Source organism: Crocodylus porosus, unplaced genomic scaffold (genome assembly GCF_001723895.1).
Source record: "Crocodylus porosus isolate Cpor-Errol unplaced genomic scaffold, CroPor_comp1, whole genome shotgun sequence".
NCBI classification, from domain to species: Eukaryota; Metazoa; Chordata; order Crocodylia; family Crocodylidae; genus Crocodylus; species Crocodylus porosus.
Window position 1 is genome coordinate 52,070,158 of NW_017728949.1, and position 21,194 is coordinate 52,091,351.

A 21,194-nucleotide genomic window follows, 5' to 3' on the forward strand; every position below is an offset into this window, starting at 1 on the left:
ACCCCAGTACTCTTTCTTTCCTGCCAGGGCAGGGGGTCGGACTAGATGATCTGCTCAGGTCCCTTCCGACCCTAGAAACTATGAACAACAGCCTCAGGCTGCGGCAGGGGAAACTGAGGCAGGAGTCCAAGAGCAACTGGACTGAGAGGGGCGTGGATGGAACCTCCATGCTTGGAAACCAGACCAAGTTGGACAGATGCGTGTCTGGGGTGGTGTGGATGTGGGTGCTCCTGCCTTGTGCAGGGGGCTAGCCCAGAAGGGACTCCTGTGGTCCCTTCCAGCCTGACTTCCCTACAACTCACTGTGCCAAGGACCTGGGGGGTGATGGCAGAGTCCTGGAGGGGTTAATGTCCAAATGCAGCCCTCTAGGACAGAGCCTGCTGGGAGCCAGACCCGCCTCAAGGCCCACACTGGGCCAGCCCTTCCCTGGACATCCAAGGGCACTGGGGGGAAGGAACTGTAAAGAACCCAGGGGGTGCGGAGGGGACTTGCCTTTGCCCTTGCACAGGTGGTAACGAAGCTCCCACTGGGCCGTGAGGATGTTGAAGTAGCGTGGCTGCTCGAAGAAGCGCAGGTAGCGGGAGGCACCAGGCCCGGGGAAGACCCGCTCAAACTGCCCGCGCCGCGAGAGCTCGTCCTCCGTCTCCACCAGCACCCGCACGTCATCTGGCGTCAGCACATCCAGCACTGAGGTGTAGAAGTCCTGTACCCGGAAGCAGCAGGTGTGGGTCCAGAGGATGGCAAAGGGGGCCACAGCCCCTGGGGCCAGCTCTTGGCTCAGTCCTGCACCCCAGCCCTCCCCACTGCTGCCGAGAGCAGGATGCGGACCCAGGGCTGGGGTTTGCAGCCCAGTGTGTTTAGATTGGATCTCATAGTTTCATAGAAGTAGGGTTGGAAGGGACCTATTAGATCATCGAGTCCGACCCCCTGCCTGGGCAGGAATGAGTGCTGGGGTCAGATGACCCCAGCCAGGTGTCTGTTCAATCTCCTTTTAAACACCTCCAAGGAAGGGGACAGCACCACCTCCCTTGGAAGAGTAATCCATATCTTGGCAACCCTCACTGTAAATAATTTTTTCCTGATGTCCAGTCTGAATTTGCTCTCTTCCAGTTTGTGGCCATTATTTCTAGCGACCCCGATGGGGGTAATCATATCCCCTATTTCTTGCTGGCCCCCCCGATGAGTTAGTAGGCAGCTATGAGATCAACTCTCAGCATCCTCTTGTGGAGGCTGAAGAGGTTCAGGTCTCCCAATCGGTCCACATAGGGTTTTTTCTGTAGGCCTTTAACCAGATGAGTGGCCCTCCTCTGAACCCTCTCCAGGACATCCACATCCCTCCTGAAGTGTGATACCCAAAACTGGACGCAGTACTCCAGCTGCAGCCTGACCAGTGTCATACAGAGGTGCAGGATCACCTCCCTGGACCTGTTTGTGATGCATCTACTTCTCCAAGAAAGGGTGCAATTAGCTTTACTTGTTACCTCCTCACGTTCGTTTTGAAGTCGACTACAACTCCGAGATCCCTTTCCATAGTCCTGCTACTCAGTATGATCCCTCCCAGGCTATAGGAGTGTTGATGACTGTTCCTCCCCAGGTGCAACACATGACACTTATCCTTGTTAACCTGCATCCTATTCTGTGCGGCCCATTTCCCCAGCCTGTCCAAATCAGCCTGGATTTGCTCCATGCTCTCCAGTTTATGTACCTCCCCACATAGTTTGGTGTCATCAGCAAACTTGGTGCTTTCTACTCCCTTGTCCAAGTCACTAATGAAGATATTGAATAGTACTGGTCCCAGGACAGAGCCTTGGGGGGACTCCATTGCCTACGTTTCTCCAGGTAGAAACTGACCCGTCCACCACCACTCTGTGGGTGCATCCCATAAGCCAATTTTCTACCCACCGGACTGTGCAATAATCTACATTGCAACAGTAGAGATACTTCTTGGGAGAGACTTCTTCACTGCCTGAGCAGGGAGACTGCAGGGGTGACATCAAGGAAGAGGGGGGCTGTTCAGCCCTGGAGGGTTCCAGATGGGGATGGAGATGGTCTAGGTGCACCCAGCACCTCATAGGGCTGATCCCGCCCCAGGCAGGGGGTTGGACTAGACATGACCTCCAGAGGTCCCTTCCACCCCACTTCTCACTTTGTGGCTCTCAGCAGAGCTCCCTGAGCCACAAGCGACCTGTAGGATATGGAAACTGAGACACAGAGGTGTTGCCTGCTTGTTGAGGAGATCCAGAAGGAGGGCCATGGCAGGGCTGAGGCCTCAGAGCTGCAGCCAGGGGGGCGCAGGGGCCTGCAAGGGTGGGACACACACACACACACACACACACACACACACGCACACGCACACGCACACGCACCTGGTTGGGCGCCTTCTGTGTCAGGTAATATGCCCTCTTCATCTTCTCAGCCACCAGCTGCTCTGGGGCCGGCCGGGGCTTCTCCCTCATGGTGCTGCTCAGGCTGTGTGGAGGATGGCGTGGTTACGGCTCTGCCTGTTGGCAGCCTCCCGGCCCAGGGCCTCCACAGGCTCCGGGGAGGAGGTGGCTGCAGCCAAGACAGAACCACCGCAGCCCACATGAAACCACAAGCTGGATCCCCGGTGACACTCCCTTGCTCATCTGCCAGGATCCCAGGGCCTCTGTCTGGCAGCACAGATCCAGGCCCCCCCCACACTGGCTCTTGGCTGTAGCCATGGGTTTGTCACAGGCCCGGCTGCAACATGTCCCTCCTTCCCCCATGCTGTCCTGGACTCACTGAGCCAGCCCTGCCCAAGCACCAGGGAACGCATGGAATCGTGTCCATCTCCAACCGGCTGCCCAGCTCTGCCCTGGACAGGGCCCAGCCTGACTCAGGCCCGTCCCTGGATGCAGGATGGTTGTTCTGGATCCCATTAAGGGGCTGGTGCTTCTCGAAGGCCAGGTCAGGCACAAAGTGCCTCAGGGCAGATGGCCTCAGGGCAGGCAGAGAGGCTGCTCCGGCCTCTGCTTGGGGCAGTGGCAGCAGACAGGACTGGTGTCATCCTGCGGTGGGGCAGGGCTAGCAGTCGAGAGGAGCCAAGCTGCTCCAGACTGATTCATGGGCTCTCTAATGCCATGTGACACTGGAGCCAAAGCAGGATGGACCTAGGGTCTGACCTGGGAAGTGGCCATTCTTCTGGGCACTGCACAGGCCCCGTGAAGGCCATGGGTGCTGCCTGACACCTACTCCAAACACTGCTGGCAGCCATGAGAACACAGAGCCCCCCTCTGCTCTCTTGAGCCATGTGGAGGTGGTGTGAGACTGGGCAAGGAGGGAACTGACTAGACACTGGGCAAGGCACAATGGCCAGGTCAGAGACCCCTGCGCAACCACGGGCAGTCAGAGCCTTAAGCTTCTCCCATAACTCTAACCCAAGAGACCTCAGGGGCCTGTGGGAAGGGGCGAGGGTCCACACCCAAGCTAAGGATCTCTGCCCTGTTCACAGTGTAGCTGGGAGCTGAAGGCAGGGACCAGCTGCAGGAGGAGGATTGGGCTAGGTCCAGTCCCCGACTCACCTGGTGGCAGAGCTCCTGCCACTGGTGGTGCCTGAGGCCACGTCATCGGCGGGTGGCAGGACAAAGCCAGCCAGGTTCAGCAGGTCACGGACCATCTGGCCCTTGATGCTCATGTCCAGCGGCGAGTTGGAATGGAGGCTGTGGGGAGCAGGGAAGAAATGAGTCTGCTGTGGCTGGAGATCCCAGAGGTGCCTGGCCCCTCTCCGCACCTGCAAGGGCTGTGGGAGTGATACTCGAGGAACTCTATGAGGGCAAGTGTCCCCTCCTGCACTGCTGGGCAGCTCCCATGCAGGCCCCAGATCCAGTACACCCACCCTGCCCTGCCAAGAGCACAGCTGAGTGCCCGGCTGTTGACCAGGTCAGCCGGGGGAACGTGCAGAGATGCTGAAATAGAGAAAGGGCAGGGAGCCTTTGTGCCCCGCTTTGGCAAGGGAGAGAGAGGAAGGGGCCCAAACTGACATGCCGGGCAGTAGGGCCGAGGGTCCCCCGGGTGCCCACCTTGGGGAAATGTTGACTTCCAGGATCCAGGGTTTGAGGTTCTCATCCAACATGACATCAAAGCCGAAGAGCTCGTGGCAGCAGTACGGGCGCCGCACGTACATCTTCACCAGGCTCGTCACGTAGGGCTCCGACCTGCCAGCCAAGGGGAGGCATGCTGGCTTGGGGAGCTGGGCAGCAGCTAGCCACGCCACACCATGCCTCATGCAGAGTATCCCAGAACTCTCCCAACAGGCCAGTCCTGGGCATAGCAGCACAGACCCTTGCTGAACAAATCTTTGCTAGTTGTGGCCCCCTGGTCTCTGCTCCATGCATCAGGTAGGTTTTAAGCCCCACCTCCCCCAAGAGATGCTGGATGCTGGGCCCAGGTTGTACCAATGCTGGTGCCAAGACTAAGCCCCGCAGGGTCCTGGCTAGAGGCTCTTGCCATTCCCCCACCCTCAGCCTCAGGCTGCCTTGGCTGCGGGGCAGGCAGGGATTTGCCCCCTGCTCAGCATGGCCTGGCCTGGGGGGGTTTCCCCTCCTTCTGCAGCTGGGGCACAGCCTGGACCTGGGATCTCTCCAGCGCCCACCAACCCCCAGGACACTGATGGCCACAGCCCCCATGTATCCCAGGTGCAGGGGCGATCCCTGTGGCTGTGTCAGGGGTGACTGTCGTGCAGCTCTGAGGTCGCACACAGGGTTTGTCTGGGGCTGATCCTGCCTCAGGCTGGATGTGACCCTGCAGCTCCCTGCTGGCCCTGTGATTCTGGGGCTCTGTGAACCCGAACTCAGGTCCCAAGTGACCTGCCCTAGCCAAGCCTTGGTGGGATCTGTGGGGGCCTTTGACAGGGTAAACTGGCCTTTGAGAACAGGCTCCACAGCACTGGAGACCTGCCATCCCTGCCCTAGCCCCACAGGGCATGCTCCAGCCTGAGATCATGGTCCTGAGGCCTAGGTGAGGGCAGATGCACAGCCAGGTTCAGAGGGTGCCCGAGCGGAGGCCTGGGCACCTCACAGCCATCACCACAGGAAGGAGACAAAGTTCCCAGTCCCTCTGGGGCTGCACCTAGATCCCTGTGGCCCAAACATCAGGCACAGCCAGTGCTGGATAGGCCGGGGAGGGGAGGGGTGCAGAAAGGAGCTTGGGCAGAGCATATGAACACGAGGTGCCTAGGGCAGCCCCCACCTTGGACCCAAGTCCCAGGAGACAGACAGATGGCCCCAGACCCTTCTGCCCTGGGGTAACTGCCCCCCACCCCAGCTCTGATAACAGTCATATGTAATGCAGCAGAAGCTCATGCAAGTGGCAGCTATCACAGGTTGGCTGGGGGCAGGGGTCAAGACACTAGGCTGGCTGCAGATGCCAGCCCCCCACGCTGCTGTGACCCATGCTGGGAGCATTCTGTCCCCAGCTCTGCCCAGAGGAGAGCCACACCTGGCAGAGTTACCCTGAGTTAGGGGCACACATCTGTCCATCCCACCCCAGCTCACTGGACACCGATTCCACCCAGGCTGCAGGTGATGGCTAAGCCCAGCAGCTGCTGTAACTACATGACCAGGGAACACGACAGCGCAGGGCTGTGGCAATACTAAGGAAGCTGGCGGGGGGACCCCTGAGACTCACGCGATGATGGTCTTGATGACAATGTCCTTGATCTTCTCCCAGATGGCCTCGCTGTTCACCCCCTTCTGGCTCAGGTAGCTCCAAAGTGCTTTCAGTGCCCTGGGGGAGCCGGATGCCGGGAGGTCACAGCACCAAGTGGCCCTGTCCCCCCCACAGCACATGCAGGGAGGGGCAGGGAGCCACAGTGGGCAGAGTCACAGAGCGTGCTCCTCTGTGGCCAGTCTTCTCTACTACAGACAGCCAGTGCTACAGCAGCCAGGGTGAGCTGGGATAGATAGCTCTGCACCCCCAACCCCCTGGGATAGTGAACCTCCCATACAACCAGTCAGGATTGCATGGGACAGGTCACCACTGCTCCCAGGTCCTGCACAGGAACCAGAAGGATCAGACAGCACTGTGTAACACGGGCATTACAGCAGGAAGGGGGCAGGGAAGGGCAGGGCCTCCCTACACGCAATCCCCAGCATGGGCAGCAGTGTCAGCTGCTCCATACCCTGCAGGTCCCACGGAGCCGCAGAGGGGGGACCTGCAGCCTGCCTGGCCCAGATGTGACCATGACCCAGGCATGTCCTGGCCCCCATCACCACCCTGCACCTGTGGGCAGCTGGGGGTAACTCTGGGCAGAATCATTCTTGGTAAGGACAGCACTGAGCACGGTGAGACCTGGCCCAGCTCCTGGAAGCAACAACGGGGACACCTCCAATACTCGGGTCACCGGCAGCTGCATCTGGCGCATCCCAGCATCTGAGGTTGCCAGAGCAGAGGGCAGCTTGGCAAGGGAGGAGCTCTCTGGCAAACACCATCCTTAGCTCTGCCACTGGCCCTGCCCATGCCTCAGTTTCCTTGCCTGACATGGGACAACACTGGGCAGCTTCTGGAAAGTGCTTGGAGCTCTGTGGTGGTGGAGGCCTCCCCACCTGCAAACGATAGAGAGGAGCTAGCCCTGGCCTTACCACTTGTGGCCCTGGCAGGCGGTCTCGTCAGCATTGGCCTTGTACTCTGTGTTCTTCTTGTTCACGCTGTAGTTGGTCAGGTGCATGAACTTGTTGCCAAGGCTCTTCATAGAGGACGAGTACCTGAGCCGGGAGTAGGAGGATAGACAGGGATCAGCACGTGGGTAATGGGGTGCCCAGTCAGTGCCAGGGAGGGGGCTCTGTCTTAACCCCTGCCCTGGGAGCACCAGACTACTCTGCTACAGAGAGAACTGGTGCTCCCCAACAACATCAGCCCCCTACCATGCCCAGATAGCAGCACGGCTTGTCTGTGCCCCACCTGAGCTGCCCCCCAAGACATACTTGCAGCTGGCAAAGCGCACAAGCCCATCCCTGAAGAGGTAAATGCGGAGCGGGTCATAACACGTGACGTAGACATAGATGCGCAAGTCGAATTTGCTGCCTCCAATGAGGTAGGGCTTATGCAGGTACCTGCAGGCAACGAGGGGGGCATGAGGGTGGGGAGGGGCATGGCTGTGATGGTCCAGGCTCCTGAGTTGCACCCAGGCCCCCCCCCGTCCACAGCTCTGGTCCAAACCAGCCTGGCCCAACCAACACTCCTAAGCTTCCAGGGATGGAAACCCCTCACCCTCCTAGGCAGTCTGGCCCAGGGCACCATGGGTTCTTGGCTGGGGGATAACACAAGGAGGCTTGGAGATGCCTCGTCCAGCCTCAGCACATAGCCCAGAGGAAGGTTCCTGTGTCCCGAGACAGACCCGTCCTAGCCCAGGTCACTGCCCCTTCCCAGGGATCCAGGCGCTGGGTGCAGCCCAGTCTGGGGCTGTGCCCAGCTGTTTCAATGCTCCTGCTGGGACTCAGCCATGCAGGGTCCTGGCTACAGGCTCTTGTCCCCTGATTACACTGCCTTTGTGGGGGCAGGCAGGGATTTGCCCCCTGCTCAGCTTGGCCGGTGTGGTTTCCCCTCCCTCTGCAGCAGAGGCATGGCCAGGGCCTGGGCTCTCTCCAGTGCCCACCAACCCCCCTGGCAGCAGCAGGACATTGGCTCTGCCTTCCCTGTTGCAGGAAGGGAGCTGGGGTCTCCCAGCTCCATCCCAGTGCCCCCCTTGGGCATTGCTGGGGGCACCTACTCTACTCACTTGCCTATCAATAAGCTACTGCCTTATCGCCAACCCACTCCTATTATAAGGCACTTGGCATCTCTGTTCTGACATGGGGCACAAAAGGGTTTTTAGAACTGGGTTATTTCCCTGGGCAGGACCCTTGCTCCTGCGCACCCTTTGAGAGGCAACCTTTCCTGCAGGGGAGATGGGAACAGAGGCCTGCCTGCCTGCCCACCTCCCCATGCCCAGTCACCTCTGCACCAGCAGCGGCCGGCGCTTGGGCAGCTGGCTCCACTTGTGGACGACCTGGATGCCGATGCCTCTTGCCGATGCTGGCTGGAGAAGGGGTCACACACAGGAGAGGGGATTAGGTTCCCTACCAGTGCCTTGGCACCAGGTCCGATGCTCCAACTATCCCCTCCAAACGCCCCAGAGCCAGCCCCCACAAATGCCCAGGCCCAGGCTGCGTGTCCCACTCTTAAGCCCTGAGCCCCACCAGCTGCCCTGTGCTCCTCATTGAACCCACCCCCCAGCGCACCGGCTTCACAATCCACTTCTGGCGGTTGCCACCCTCCTCCCAGGCCTGGCGCAGCCCCCGGATATCCTGAGGCAGGATGAAGGACTGGGGGAAGAAGTTGAAGTCCCGCTTGCCGCAGCGCGTCTGCATCTTGGCCAGGTTCCGCCACAGCCGGTCCTTGCGCCCGATTTGGAATGAGCCGGGAAAGTGGTTGATCTGGAAGAAGGATCGAGTGAGCTGAGGCAGCCACCCCCCAGCCTCCTAGTCCCAGGCAGGGACAGGCCACCACCGCGGAGAGGCCAGTTTGCCTGTATGGCCAGAGCACTGTACTGGCAGGGCTATGTATGCCTGGGGCAGGGTCCATTGTCAATCGTAGAGTCCCAGGCTGTGAGCCTGGCAGGGAGCTGCGGGGTCATGTCCAGCCCGAGGCAGGATCCACCCAGTCCAACCCCCGCACAGACAAACCCCATGTGCAACCTTGGAGCTGCATGACACCATTGCCCCTGACAGCCCTGGGCATCATCCCCACCCCTGGGAAAGCAGGGGGGCCGTGGCTGCCAACATCCTGCTGCTGCCAGGGCGTTGGTGGGTGCTGGAGAGCCCAGGCCCAGGCCATGCCCCTGCTGCAAACAGAAGGGAACCCCGCCACCTGGGCCAGACTGAGTAGGGGATAAATCCTTGCCTGCCTCCCCTCTCCCTCCAGGCAGTGTGAGTGGGGGGCAAGAGCCTGTAGCCGGGACCGAGTCCCAGCAGGACCACTGGCACAGCCCCAGCCTGGGCTGCAGCCAGCACCCAGAGCCTCTGGGGGAAGTGCAGTGCCCCACATGCCTAGTCACAGCCAAGCCAAGCGGTTTGCCTGGCAGCCAAGCTCTGCACTCTACCCAGGCCCAGAGCAGGGCCCAGTGCATGGGGAGACTGGACAGACGGGGGTGGGGAGATGGCAGTGGTGAGGGAAGCCATCACCTCTGCTAACCAGGCTCAGACCTGAGTGTAAAGCAGGTTTGAAAGTGTCACCATCGCGGGTGAGGGGGCAGCTCATGCTGAAACAAGCTCCCAGGTTCCTTGTGGCCCCTCTCACCACCCTGCAGCCCTGGTGGAGGCCCGGGGGTGCCAGAGCTGCAGAAAGAGCCCACACGGGCCAAGCCACAAGTTCCATGGGGCTTCCCAGTGCTACAGAGCAGCATGTGACCACACCTAGGCACCAGCCCTGCTGCCTCCCACCATGGGCACCCCCTAAGCTCTCCTTACCTTCTGGTGCTCCTTGATGATGCGGAAGGCTGGAGACTTCATGTGGTGGCCCCAGCAGCCCAGCCAGTCGCTGTTCCCTGAAGGGAATGAGGGGGTGTGGGTGCCCCAGCCCTCACCAGCTCAGAGCCCAGAGCACATGGCTCCGCAGCCCCCTCCAGCTCCCATCCCCAGATGGCCCAAGTGGGCGCTGGGCCCCAGTGCTATGTGAACCTTGCAGCACAGCAGATGCTGCCAAGGCGACTGCGGCAGCCTCCCCAAGAGTGCCCAGCATGACCTAGGCACCAGCCATTACCGCCCATTTCACCCAGGGGTGCCTTAAGTGTCCTGTCCAGGCTGGGATGGGGGAGTTCAAAACTATGGCTCCCCCCAGCCCTGGAGCTGAGCTGAGAATCACCCTCCCAAAGCAGGCATGAGGGCTCCCCTAGTCCTCCCAGCTCCCTGCACACTCACACGACCCAGCTCCAGCTGTGCTGGAGGGGTGGTGCTACAGGTACAGATACCTGTAAAGACGCTGGCTCAGGCAGTCCGGGCCTGGAGCCTTCCTTTTGGGATAGTTCAAGCTGTTGTGAATGGTGCAGCAGCCTCTGGGGACAGCCCCCTGGGTCCAGCTGCTCCATGCTTGGCCCAACCTGCTCGGGGGCTGCTGGCCACCAGCCCCTTTGCCCCGGGGCAGCAAGAACCTGGCTCAAGCTCTACAGGGGCTAGGGCAGGGTGATGGGAGCCCAGCAGGGCACCGCGGCTCAGGCAGACTCACTTCTGCTGACTCTGAAGTGTGAGCGGGCGACTGTCTGCTTCACGACATTGGGGGTGACTGAACTCATCTTCCACCGCAGCAGGCGCCGCTGTTCCCAGGGCAGCTTCTCCACTGGCAGGGGAAAGGAGGTGGCAGAGGGTGTGAGGGAGACGGTGAGCCTGACTGGGCCCTGGTAACCCTAAGACAGCTTGGGGCGGGAGAGCCTGCCGGCTGAGTGGTAACCCAGTCTGAGCACCAGGAAAGCCCGTCTCTAGGATCCCACCACACAGGGTTACGAGAGCAGGGGACACAAAGGGCAGCAGACGTGAGTGGACACCAGTTGCCTCTGCCTCCATACAGCCAGTGCCCAGCATCTCCTGTCCTCCCATAGCGCCAGCCTGATCCCCCACCAGGGAAGTAGGCAGGTGGGGGGAAAATGCTTCTTTGCCCCATCTCTCCCGTGAGCAACCAATGCCCTGAGAGGCTGGGGCTGTTGCATGGCCTCACCTGAGCCCAGGGCAGGCATCCCAGCACTGAAAAGGGCAGATGATGACTTTAGTTGGCTCCTTTCAGGGGACGAAGGGGCCCTGACTGCCTGGGAGGGATGAGGACAAGGGGGAGAGGAGCCCTCAGAGCCCAGATTCCAGCTGCCCTCCTTCTTTACCTCTCTCGTCGCAGGTCCCGAAGTAGATGGTTGGGGGCACGTTGGGGAAGAGGCTGCCCAAGAGGGCTGGTCTGAGCACCCGCTCCTGGACCTCCACCCGTTGTGCCAGGCCCTCCTGGCAGCTCCTGTGGGGAGGGCAATGGGGCACGAGAGCTGCTTGCCTGACACCTGCCTGCCACGGCCCCAAGCCAGGGAGCCCCACAGCTCTGCAAGGAGTGAGCAGGTGTGGGGGTTGCGCACATCACCCATGGGCTGCGCTCATGGGTGTAGGGGCGTGGCAGAGCCCCAAGGTCAGAGACAGCCAGGCTGGCCCCCAAGGACATTTAGCTGATGGCAACGAGGTGCTACGGCTGCTCCGGGGCGCCAGTGCGGAGCGCTTCATCCCCCTGGCAGCTGCTCCTACTGTGTGGGCACAGCCAGCCCCAGGGTCAAGGGCGCTACAGGGCTGCACACGCACATGTACACACTCACACCTGCATGTATCCAGCAACGTACCTGCATGTACGCATATGCATCCACAAGTACACCCGCAACCCACACATGCACATTACACACCTGCACAAGTGTATATGGCCAGGCATGTACACGCCCTTACATACATGCCTGTACATACACACATACGCACCCACATCTGCATGTACACACACTCACCCCCAGGTGTACACACACGCTTACACCTACACCCCACAATAAACATATACACCAGCACGTGCATATGAATTTATACACCTGCCTGCACATGTACATACCCATACCCACATATACACATCCATGTTTGCACACACTCACACCCACATGTACTCACATGTACACACAGGCTTATGCTTACAGCTACACCTGCACATATACACCCACATCCCACACACATACATGCTCAAACCCACACTTGCACATACACATGTACATGCCACTCATGCACAAACACACCTGCATCTGCACATACAAACACCTGCAACTACACACCTCTCATGCCCCACCAGGGGCAGCACTACCCCCCAGGACCCCCTCACAGAGAGCCCCTTCCATGGCTGCCCACCCTAGGCTCACAGCAGCCAGGGACAAAAAGCCCATTAAAGTGTAGACACACGATGCAATTACCCCAGGGCAGCACTCAGCTGACCCCCTGCCAGCTCCTCCTCCTCCCAGGCCCACAGGCCCTATCACACCACCTGGCTAGCTGGAAGGGGGCCCGTGGGTCCCTCTTGCTCTCCACAGTGTCCTGGGACAGAGCTCCTAGCGCCAGGCTGGGGATGTGCCTGCCAAATGTTTGCTGAGGGATAAAGCCCATGTACTCGCCCAGCACATGCTTCGTGTGTCCCTGTCCTCAGGGGAGCATCATGGGGCAGCTCTGGGTGTCCCCACGAGGGTGCTAGAGTCTGGCTGACCAGAGCTGCAGCCAATGTGCACCCATGACCCCAAGCATGGAGGCCAGCACCGGCCCCTGCCTTCGGAGCTGGAGACCTGACAGGCCATTCAGGCCCAGGCTGCCTCGGTGCCTGGGATAACAGAGCTTGGTCCAAGTGCTGGGTGCAGCTGGCTGCAGCCCAAAGATTACAGGTCCCAGAGGGGCCCCGCTGCCTGAAGGATGTCACCTGCCTAGCAACTTACCTGGATATGAGCGCCACTGACCCGCTGGGTGACAGGCCCATGACAGAGGAGCTGTCTGACTCGCCTGTTGGAGACAAGACAGCATTAGGCTTCCAGGCTCCAGCTGCTGCCTCCCAGGGGGCCTGGGAGAGCAGGAAGAAAGGCGGTGCCCTCGCTCCCTCCCCACTGCCCAGGACCAGCCACCTGGAACATGTCCCTAGGGCTCCATGAGACCCTCATGTGATACCTGAAAGTCCACAGGTGCTCGGGCACCCCCCGGCCCAGGGACTTCAACACATCTTTGTGCAGCCTGGTCTCCTCTTCCAAACCACCAGTCCTGCCCAAGCCAGTCCAGGCAACCCTCTGCTCCCTTCTGGAGCCCAGCACTGTTCGCAGTCCCCAGCCAAATCCTGGCCAGGTGCTATCATCTCACTTGTCTCACACATGCAGGGATGGGAACATGTCTGTGTGCCTGCTCACAAGCCAGGCCAGCTGCATGGAGGTGACCCCAGACTGCAGCTCTCTGATGGAAGGTGCATGGGGGATGGGGACAGACTTCTCTGTGGCCATAGGGTATAGTACATGGAATGAGGGACTGAGACTGTAGCAGGGGAGATAGAGAGCAGAGATTAGGAAGAGTCCCCTCTCTCTAACACGAGGGGAATCTCCATCCATCAGGTCTCAGGAAATGCTTCTTCACTGCCCAAGCAGGGAGTTCGTGGGGAGACACCAGGGCTGGGGTACTCTGCAGCATGGGAGGGTCCAAGGAGAGGCTGGACGGGTGCCAGGCAGGGAGGATCAAGGCACAGCAATGCCTGTACTCTGCTGGAAGGCGAGGGAAGGGGGGTGTCCTAGGCTGCTGGGCTGTACTGGCTGACTCCCCACCCCTCCCATCAAGGGCTGAAGCCCTTCCAGGGATTCTGGGTCCTGGCTGCAGCCCAGGCTGGGGCTGTGCCTGAGCTTTGCCAATGCTCCTGCTGGGACTCAGCCCCATAGGATCCAGGCTGGAGGTTCTTCCTCACCCCACTGCATTGGTGGGGGTGTCAGGCAGGGATTCACTCCATGGTCAGCCTGAAGGGTTTCCCCTCCCTCTGCAATGGGAGCATGTCCTGGGACTAGGCTCTCTCCAGCACCCACCAAGCCCCCTGGCAGCAGCAGGACATTGGCGGCTGCAGCCCCCGCCTTCCTGATGGCAGGGGTGGGGGCAATGCCCGGGGTTGTGTTGGGGGTGACAGTGTCATGCGGCTTCGAGGTCGCACATGGGGTTTGTCTGCTTCTGCCTCAAGACTGGATGTGACCCCAGAACTCCCTGCTGGCCTCATGGCTGCAGGACTCTACGATCCTCAGGAATTTTCCAGAGCAGGAGGGACACACACTGGCCTGGTCCTGCCCAGAGCAGGGGCCTGGCCAGCCTGACCACTCTGTGAATTTGTGCACATAATTCTGTGGGTGCTGCGATGGTGCTGCCATTTCAGTGTCCCCCTCTGCACCTGCCCCACCATCTCACCGTCCTCCTCCTCCCCATCCTGGCTCTCATCATCCAGCCCATTGGGAAGCTCCTCTTCTGCCTCGTCCTCAGGCTCACTGGGGGAAGCGCTGGAACACAGAGTGGGAGGTGAGAGAGGACCATGGTTTCCCGTGGGTCCCGCTTCCCCTTGCCACCCGCATCCAGACCTGCCCGAAAGGGGGAACATGGAGCAGAGATTGACACCCCCAAGGGTGGCCAAGTTCCCAGCCCCCATCCTGCGGGGAAAGGCAGAGAGGCCCCTTCCCCCAACACTTACTCTGGGAGCTGTGGGGATACCCTCGGCATGCCCATGGCCTTGCACTTGTCCTCATCTAGCTGGACAGTGGCAATCTGGGCAGCGACTCTGGAGACAGCGGTGAGGTGCATGGGCCTAGCTGTGTCCCCATTGCTCAGCGACAGGAGGTCCAGCCCACGACAGGGCAGGGGGGTGGGCGCTTCAGTGCTGGGGGCGAGGAGCTGAATGCTGATGCGCTTCGTGCAGGCACTGGCACTGGGAGGGCTCCGGCCCCCAGGGAGGCTGCAATGCCTTGGCTCAGAGCTCTGGGGAGCCAGGGTGACCTGGGGGCTCAGCTGGGTGAGGAGGTGCGGTCTCCAGTGCCCGGCCGCAGGGAGTACATTGCAGCGGAGGCCACTGGCGGCTGGACAGACAGAGTCGAGGTGCCGGCCGTAGTCTTCGCAGGTGCTCACCTTGCCCTTCAGCTGCCTTACAGCCTCTGTCAGCCGGATCTCACGCTCCCTGGTCTGCAGGCTCCGCAGCCGACTCTCCGCATCTTCCAGGCACCATGGGGTCAGGCCCTCAAGGGTGGGGGGCAGGCGGGCCAGGACAGCTGGCTGAGGCCCTTTCATGGGTCTGTTCTCCAGGCCTGCAATGGAGCCATCACCGGTGCCCCCAGTGCAGGCCCAGGACGTGGCAAGCTGCCTCAGGGAACTCTTCCCTCTCTTTCTCTGAGGGGACGGGGGCGAAGGCACTTGGGCACTGCTTGGCCGCAGGAAGGCATTGTTGTTCAGCACGGGTCTGTAGGGACTGGGAGCTGGCTGCCCCAAGCCCAGGGGGGAGTCTTTAGGCGAAGGGGAATGGTCTTTAGGCGCCCGCGGCAGCAGGGCCAGCTCTGGGGCGGCTGACAGCATGCCAGGGCCCTGAGTGAAATTGCTGGCTGGGGGGCCCTGGGGAGGGAGGGGGACCGACCGGCGTTTGAAAGTGCTCGAGCGTAGGCAGATGGACTCAAGCCGCTGGTAGGGTCTCTGCCGGGCGTAGGATCGGCGGTACAGCAGTGTGCTCCCTGGGGAGCTGGGGAAGGGCAGGGGCAGGCCAGAGTGGGCAGCGTCACCAGGGCATGGCACAGGCAGGGGCGGGAAGCTGGGGGGCCCCGGGTGGAGCAGGCTGGGGACCGGTGGAGCCCTCACATGCTTCCTCTCCAGCCTCCAGATGGGCTTGATGTGCTGTGGGGCCGGGGGCCAGGCCTGGCTCTTGCAGGCTGGCTGCGGGGTGCTGAGCGTGAGCCCAGCACTACAGCTATAGTGCTGCGGCCCAGCCGAGGCCATGGGTGGCCATAGCAGGGCGGGCAGGTGGGTGGGCAGCCCCTCACTGCGGCATCCTCAGCAAGTCCGGCAGCCTGCAGGAAGGACACAGAGCAGAGACGCCAGGTTAGAGCATGCCCAGCTGGAGCAGGACAGGGGACAGGGCCCGATCTCCTAGAAACCCTTGCCTCTGCTTTCCTTCCTCTGGAGGGCAGACCCACGCCCCCAGCATGGAGCCAGCCGGGAGGAAGGAGGCGGTCATAGAGACAGGAACAGACGTGATGAACATCCCAGGAAGGTGCTTGCTGCATCCCAGGGGCAGGTCCCTGCTGGGTGGAGGTAGCCAGGTAGGGGCCAAGCAGGGATTGAGCCAACCTCCAAAACAGCCCTCCTGTCTCAGCCCTGGTGCCCGACTCGTTTCTGCCCTCCAACCCTGAGCCTGCCCAGAGCCTGAGAGGCCCCACACTTGGAGGGTTGTTTAGGTCTCTGCTGCCCAGGAAGCTGGGCCCATGAGAGATGCAGCCCCACAGAAGTTCCTGCCTCTGGCATGCTCCCTGGGCCACTGCAACTACAACATGGCTCTGATGCTACCTATAGCCCCTGGTGCATGCCACGTGCCATAGACACTGTGTGTCCGTGAGGCTGGGCCCATGGCTGGGCGTCCCTGCAAACCAAAAACCCCATCACTGGGTGTGTCCATTCCCCACCCCGCTGCAGTGCCCAGCAAGTGGAAGAGGCACGGACTCTGCTAGCCTCAGAGTGACCAGCTATGCTACCCATGAGAAGAGCCCTGTGCCCAGCGGCTGTGGCCCCTGCTGGGAAGAGAACACTGCCAAGGAAGGGTCAGGGGAGCCACACACACACAGACAGCAAGAAGCTGCCAGCACCAAAGGGACAACGCAGGCCAACACCTGCTCATGCTGACTCAATGGGACACCCCTAACCAGGTGCCAAGCCTCACCAGGGACATGCAGCAGAGAGCAGCTCCCACCGCCCTGAATGGCCATGGCACCAGGTGCCCACAAGTTGAATGAGTCCCCAGCACAAGCCCACAGGAACTGCCAGCCTGTAGGAGCTCTCAGCAAGGCACTGTATGCCCATGTCTGGAAAGAGCTCTTTGCCAAGCCCAGCAGGACCCGCAGGGCCTGGCCAGGACTGCCCACCCCTGCTAAAGCGGCCCTGCTATGGGGGCAGGAACTGCAACACACCTGCAACACAGCGGGCATGAAGCCAGCCTCTTCCACACACCTGCTCGAGGAGCCAGGCCCAGCGGGTCATGCTGGACTATGCAGCATTGCCACACCCCCATGGGCATGGCTGATGGAGGATGGCAGATGCCATGCCCCCTACTGCCATGGGGCACATGGACAAGAAGACAGACAGGAGTTCGCTTCCTGCTGAGCCTTGTAGCAGGGACATTGAGGTCCCGGGAACATGGAGTCCTATCAGGCTGCACTGCAGCCAGCATGCAGCTGAGGGAACCCGAGCCAGCCACAGCAGGAGGCCAACAGGGCTGGTGACCCCCGTTCACACCCAGAGGCAGATCTGTGCTGTTGTGACAGCCAAACCAATTAGCACGGGACAAACGGACACGGCTCCCTGGCTCAGGTGTCCCTGGCAAGCGGGTTTATGCACACACTGCAGCCAGAGAGGACGGGCCAGGCCAGCTCCACTTGGATCAAGGTGAACGCGAGGGAGACAGGAGTTCTGTCTGGGCTGTTGAGGCAGCTCCCAGCCAGGAAAAGGGGCTTTCAAACCCAGGGATAATTAGCACACATTCTCCGTAAGCTCCTGGAAGACCTCCACCCACCCACTCTGATGAGGTCTAAGGTGCTGGCTCGGGCCCTGAAATGTGGGGAGACAGCCCAGCAACGAGGGGTACTGACAGTGCTACAGGGACACTGATCCAGGAGACTGGGGCTGAAGAACCAAAGGAAGCGCAATGTAAAATGTCACTCGCCTCCCAGGGGAGAGAAGTGAGGCAGCTACTGCATGGCTGGTCCCAAGCAACAGTGTCCTGGGGCACGGTGACATGCTGGGGCAGGTGGTTGCAATGTCCATAGCTGGGGCATGCAACAAAGGGGATGGAGGAAGGACACTAAATTCTCAAGCTGTGGGGCCAGCAGGGAGCTGCAGGGTCACATCCAGCCCGAAGCCAGGATCAGCCCCATCCAAACCTGCCCAGACAAACCCTGCATGTGAATTCAGAGCTGCATGACACAGTTGCCCCCGACAGCCCTGGGCATCACCCCTGCCCCTGGGAAAGCAGGGCGGTCAAGGCCACCAACATCTTGCTGCTGTCAGGGAGGGTTGCATGCATCAGTGCGCCTTGATCCTCCCACCCAGCACCTATCCAGCCTCTCCTTGGACCCTCCTGTGCTGCAAAGTCCCCCCGGCGCTGGCATCTCCCATGTGGCTGCCCTGCTTGGGCAGCAAAGAAGCATTTCCTAAGATCCAAACTTAAACCTGCCTGGCTGCAGCTTTCAGCCATGGGTCCATGTCCCACTCTTGAAGCTGGTGTGCCAAGGGGGTCAGAGAACAGGAACTGAGACGCAGACTGATTGATTGACCGACACTGAGGAGAGCAGCTGTCCTGGAGGGGTCACTGCCTTGCTTCCTGTGTGGGCTGGTCCTAGCTCCCCTGCCTGGCTTCTTCCAGAGTGAGTCCTGACTTTAACTTCACTGCCCTGCACCTCCTGGGCACTTGTTACAGCATCTGCAGTGACTCCCATTTTCTCTGGCCTTGCCACCCTTGCAGGACAGAGCAGCACTGGGACAGCAGCCACAGACCCGCAACCGGGACCGTCACTGTGGAGGCACAGGGCATCCAGTGAAGGGCTGGACACAGGATATTCTCATATAGGCCTTGCCAGAACACCAATCCATGTGCGCTGTTTGCACAAAGCTTTGGACAGAGCAGCAAACCCAACGCACGTAAGAACAAGCTGCACTGTGCAAACGTGGCCAGGATGGTGCCAGACATACGGTCTCACCACGAGACGGACAGGCCAGTGGCAGAGTGACCAGGCTGGATCAGGATGCGAAACAAACCCGTAGCACAGGACAGTTAAAGATATTCAAGATACTCGGGTGTAATCCATTTGACCGCTACAGAACAGGTGGGTTGGCAAGCACGGGAGCTGCGTGGCAGCCTACGGGAGCTAACGTGGTGCCATGTTGACTGCCTCGTCACAGGTACGAGCGCCGTACCTCCTGGTCTGACATGCTTATTAGGCCAAACCGTGTCAATCCTGCGCTTGTAGATGAGACACCAGGCTGAATCTTTGCCATGAACAGAGCCTGTGGTCACTCTTTAAGACAAGGCGGGGGTTGGGATCTCCCAGTTTTGGCTGTCGACACCGCGGTTCCCGAGACCTCAGGGCTGACGACACACTAGTAACACCCGACACAAGGACAACAGCAACAACAACACAGGTGGCACCCAACATGAGGGCAACGTGGCAATGGCAGCTAGGAGCCTCCTCGGACAACTCACGGCAAACAGTCCTCTGCCCAATCCAAGCCCTTCTGAAGTGTAGCGGGCACCTCCACCACAGCTGAGCCCCCATGGCTGGAACAGCTTCCTGTGAGTAGAGAGAGGGGGAAAGCCCCTGTCCCTCTGCCCAGCTGCTGCCTGTGACTGTCGGGGGGGTCACAGGACAGTGTCATATCCCACGCTCCAACGCTCCCATCACAGGCCTCTGTCTGGGGATGGGGGACTGCAGATCAAGAGATGCACACGCTGCTGCAGGGGGGAGGCAGGAGATGCTCCACAATAAGAATCACGACTGAAGCAGGTGGAGATCAGGCCCAGGCTCCGCTGGGGAGCTCCATAGCCCCCTGGACGGACGGACCGCGCTGGGGCAGTGGAGATGCGGGCTCCAGGGTGCTGCCGACACAGAGCCCATGAGCAGATGGAAACGACTCCAATCCCCTTTGCAAAGCATGAACCCCGGTCCTGTGGCCCCATTCCTGGCTGTGTCGGAGCGGGGGGAAGCACTGACAACCTCAGCAAGCACTTCCCTGCTGCCCCCGAGCACCCATGTGCGTGACAGGGACCTTCAGCCCTTCAGAGAGACTCCCGGGCAGGCCTAGGCATCCTTGGGAGCTCCCGGCACAGCAGAAGCAAGGATTTAACGAGCCTGCGGGGATTAGTCAGACACTGGGACAGCCCGACATGCGTGTGGGATTGCCCTTTGAATGGGGTTAGGCCTGAGCCTGACCCCATTCAAAGGGCAATCCCACACGCATGTGCAAACCCCACAGCACGGGCCATGGCTACGGCATCCACCCGATGAAGCCAAGTCCAGACGGCTCACGGACACCGTCGTGGGGCGGTGACACCACCCAGGAGCCACTAAACTGGCCCTGGAGCAAGGGCTGGGCCAGGCGCCCCTGCAGCTGAGAGCTTCCTTGCGCTGGAGGGGACCGTGACCCTGTACACATGACGAGTCGGGACAGGCGCCAGGCAGGGGCCGTGGCACCGGAGCCCGGGACCCCTGGGAACACCACCAACGCCAGGAACTGCCGCCCGATTGACTGGGGCAGGCCGGGGGCACCAGATCCATCCCAGGAGGCATCGACGACCTGGCTCCACGGAGCCCGGACAGGATGCGACCCCAAGGTCCCTTCACGCTGTCCCAGTCTGCAGGGGTGTCGGGTGGAGCCCCTCCTCTCTGCATCCCCTGTAGGGAGCTGGCGGCCGCTGTTCAGTCCCCCTCAGTCTTCCCATCTGCAGGCTCGACCGGCCCACCTCCCTCGGCCTCTCCCCACCAACCCCCACGGACCCACATCTAGACACCGCGCCCCAGATGTGCCCCCACCCGCCACTTTACCCCGTCCCGTCCCGGGCCGGGGGGGGGGGATGGGGGACAGGGCACACTCACCGCGGGAAAACGCGAAGCCCGGAAACTCCCGCGCGCCGGCACCGAACGGCCGCGTTCCCATAGAGACCCAGGGCGAGGCCACTCCCGGCGTGCCCCGCGCGCTCCCGGCGTGCCCCGCGTCCCTGCCGCATGGGACTACATCTCCCGTCAGGCCCCGCGCACCCTCCCGCCCGGACTACATTGCCCGCCAGGCCCCGCGCCCGGCCAGGACTGCGCCTCCCGGCATGCCCCACGCGCCAGCGGCCGCGTGCCTGCAGGTGTTGCCCCGCGTGGCAGGGCTCGGGCGCGGGGCGGCGCGCGAGTCACAAGCGTGGGGCAAGCGATCAGGGCCCCTAGTACGGATGATATCTTCTATTAAACCACCACGATTTTTGCTATAAAAAAAACCGCTTCAGTTGCCAGATGAAGGGTGTATGCGCCCAAAGCTTGTAATTATTTGTTGTTGCAAAAATCGTGTTGGTTTAATAAAAGACATCACCTGTCCTACGAGCCCCGATTGGGTTTTTTTTAAAACTTCGATATATAATGCAGCCAGTGGGCAACCCGGCCAGAGCTCTCTGTGTTTTTCCTGTGGTCCTACAGGAATTACTCCAGTGCCGGGCCCCTGGGGTATTAGTACAGCCTCCTTTGAACAGGAGGAAACAGGACGTTGTGTCTCTGGCGATGGCTGGTGCTGATGCACCTGCATCTGCCTGTGGTCACATCTGTCTGTGCCCTTGCTCCGTTGCTGATCCACAATCCTGTTTCCTGACGATGTTCTTGAGCTCTTCGGGACAACGGTGCCTGGACCAAGCCTTGGGGCTGGGTGTGTCTT

The 21,194-nt window shown here is 60.9% G+C and overlaps 1 protein-coding gene across 2 annotated transcripts; it reads right to left on the reverse strand.

Annotated features, from left to right (window-relative positions):
• Positions 1 to 270: 270 nt before the first annotated feature.
• TTLL4 (tubulin tyrosine ligase like 4) lies at positions 271 to 20,453 on the reverse strand. 2 transcript variants are annotated; one of them, XM_019554619.1, is made up of 16 exons: positions 20,381 to 20,453; positions 14,233 to 15,589; positions 13,956 to 14,044; positions 12,470 to 12,533; positions 10,862 to 10,986; positions 10,219 to 10,329; positions 9,465 to 9,541; positions 8,238 to 8,432; positions 7,953 to 8,035; positions 6,942 to 7,070; positions 6,600 to 6,722; positions 5,647 to 5,745; positions 4,041 to 4,175; positions 3,543 to 3,680; positions 2,367 to 2,469; positions 271 to 703 (listed from the first exon to the last, which is right to left on the reverse strand). In XM_019554619.1, exons 2-16 carry the CDS (start codon positions 15,516 to 15,518, stop codon positions 299 to 301), a joined length of 3,162 nt encoding a protein of 1,053 aa, XP_019410164.1. In that variant the 5' UTR covers positions 15,519 to 15,589; positions 20,381 to 20,453; the 3' UTR covers positions 271 to 298. The 2 variants fall into 2 exon arrangements, with proteins under 2 accessions (XP_019410164.1, XP_019410165.1); XM_019554620.1 differs by lacking the exon at positions 271 to 703 and having other exon boundaries at positions 2,376 to 2,553.
• Positions 20,454 to 21,194: the final 741 nt, after the last annotated feature.

Excerpts from the sequence above, each read along its gene's own strand:
- TTLL4 (XM_019554619.1), bottom strand. The coding sequence starts at position 15,518 with ATGGCCTCGGCTGGGCCGCAGCACTATAGCTGTAGTGCTGGGCTCACG. Across the intron at positions 10,987-12,469 it reads TCAGTGGCGCTCATATCCAG|GAGCTGCCAGGAGGGCCTGG; the intron begins GTAAGTTGCTAG and ends CCCTCCCCACAG. Across the intron at positions 5,746-6,599 it reads GCCTGCCAGGGCCACAAGTG|GGCACTGAAAGCACTTTGGA; the intron begins GTAAGGCCAGGG and ends CGGCTCCCCCAG.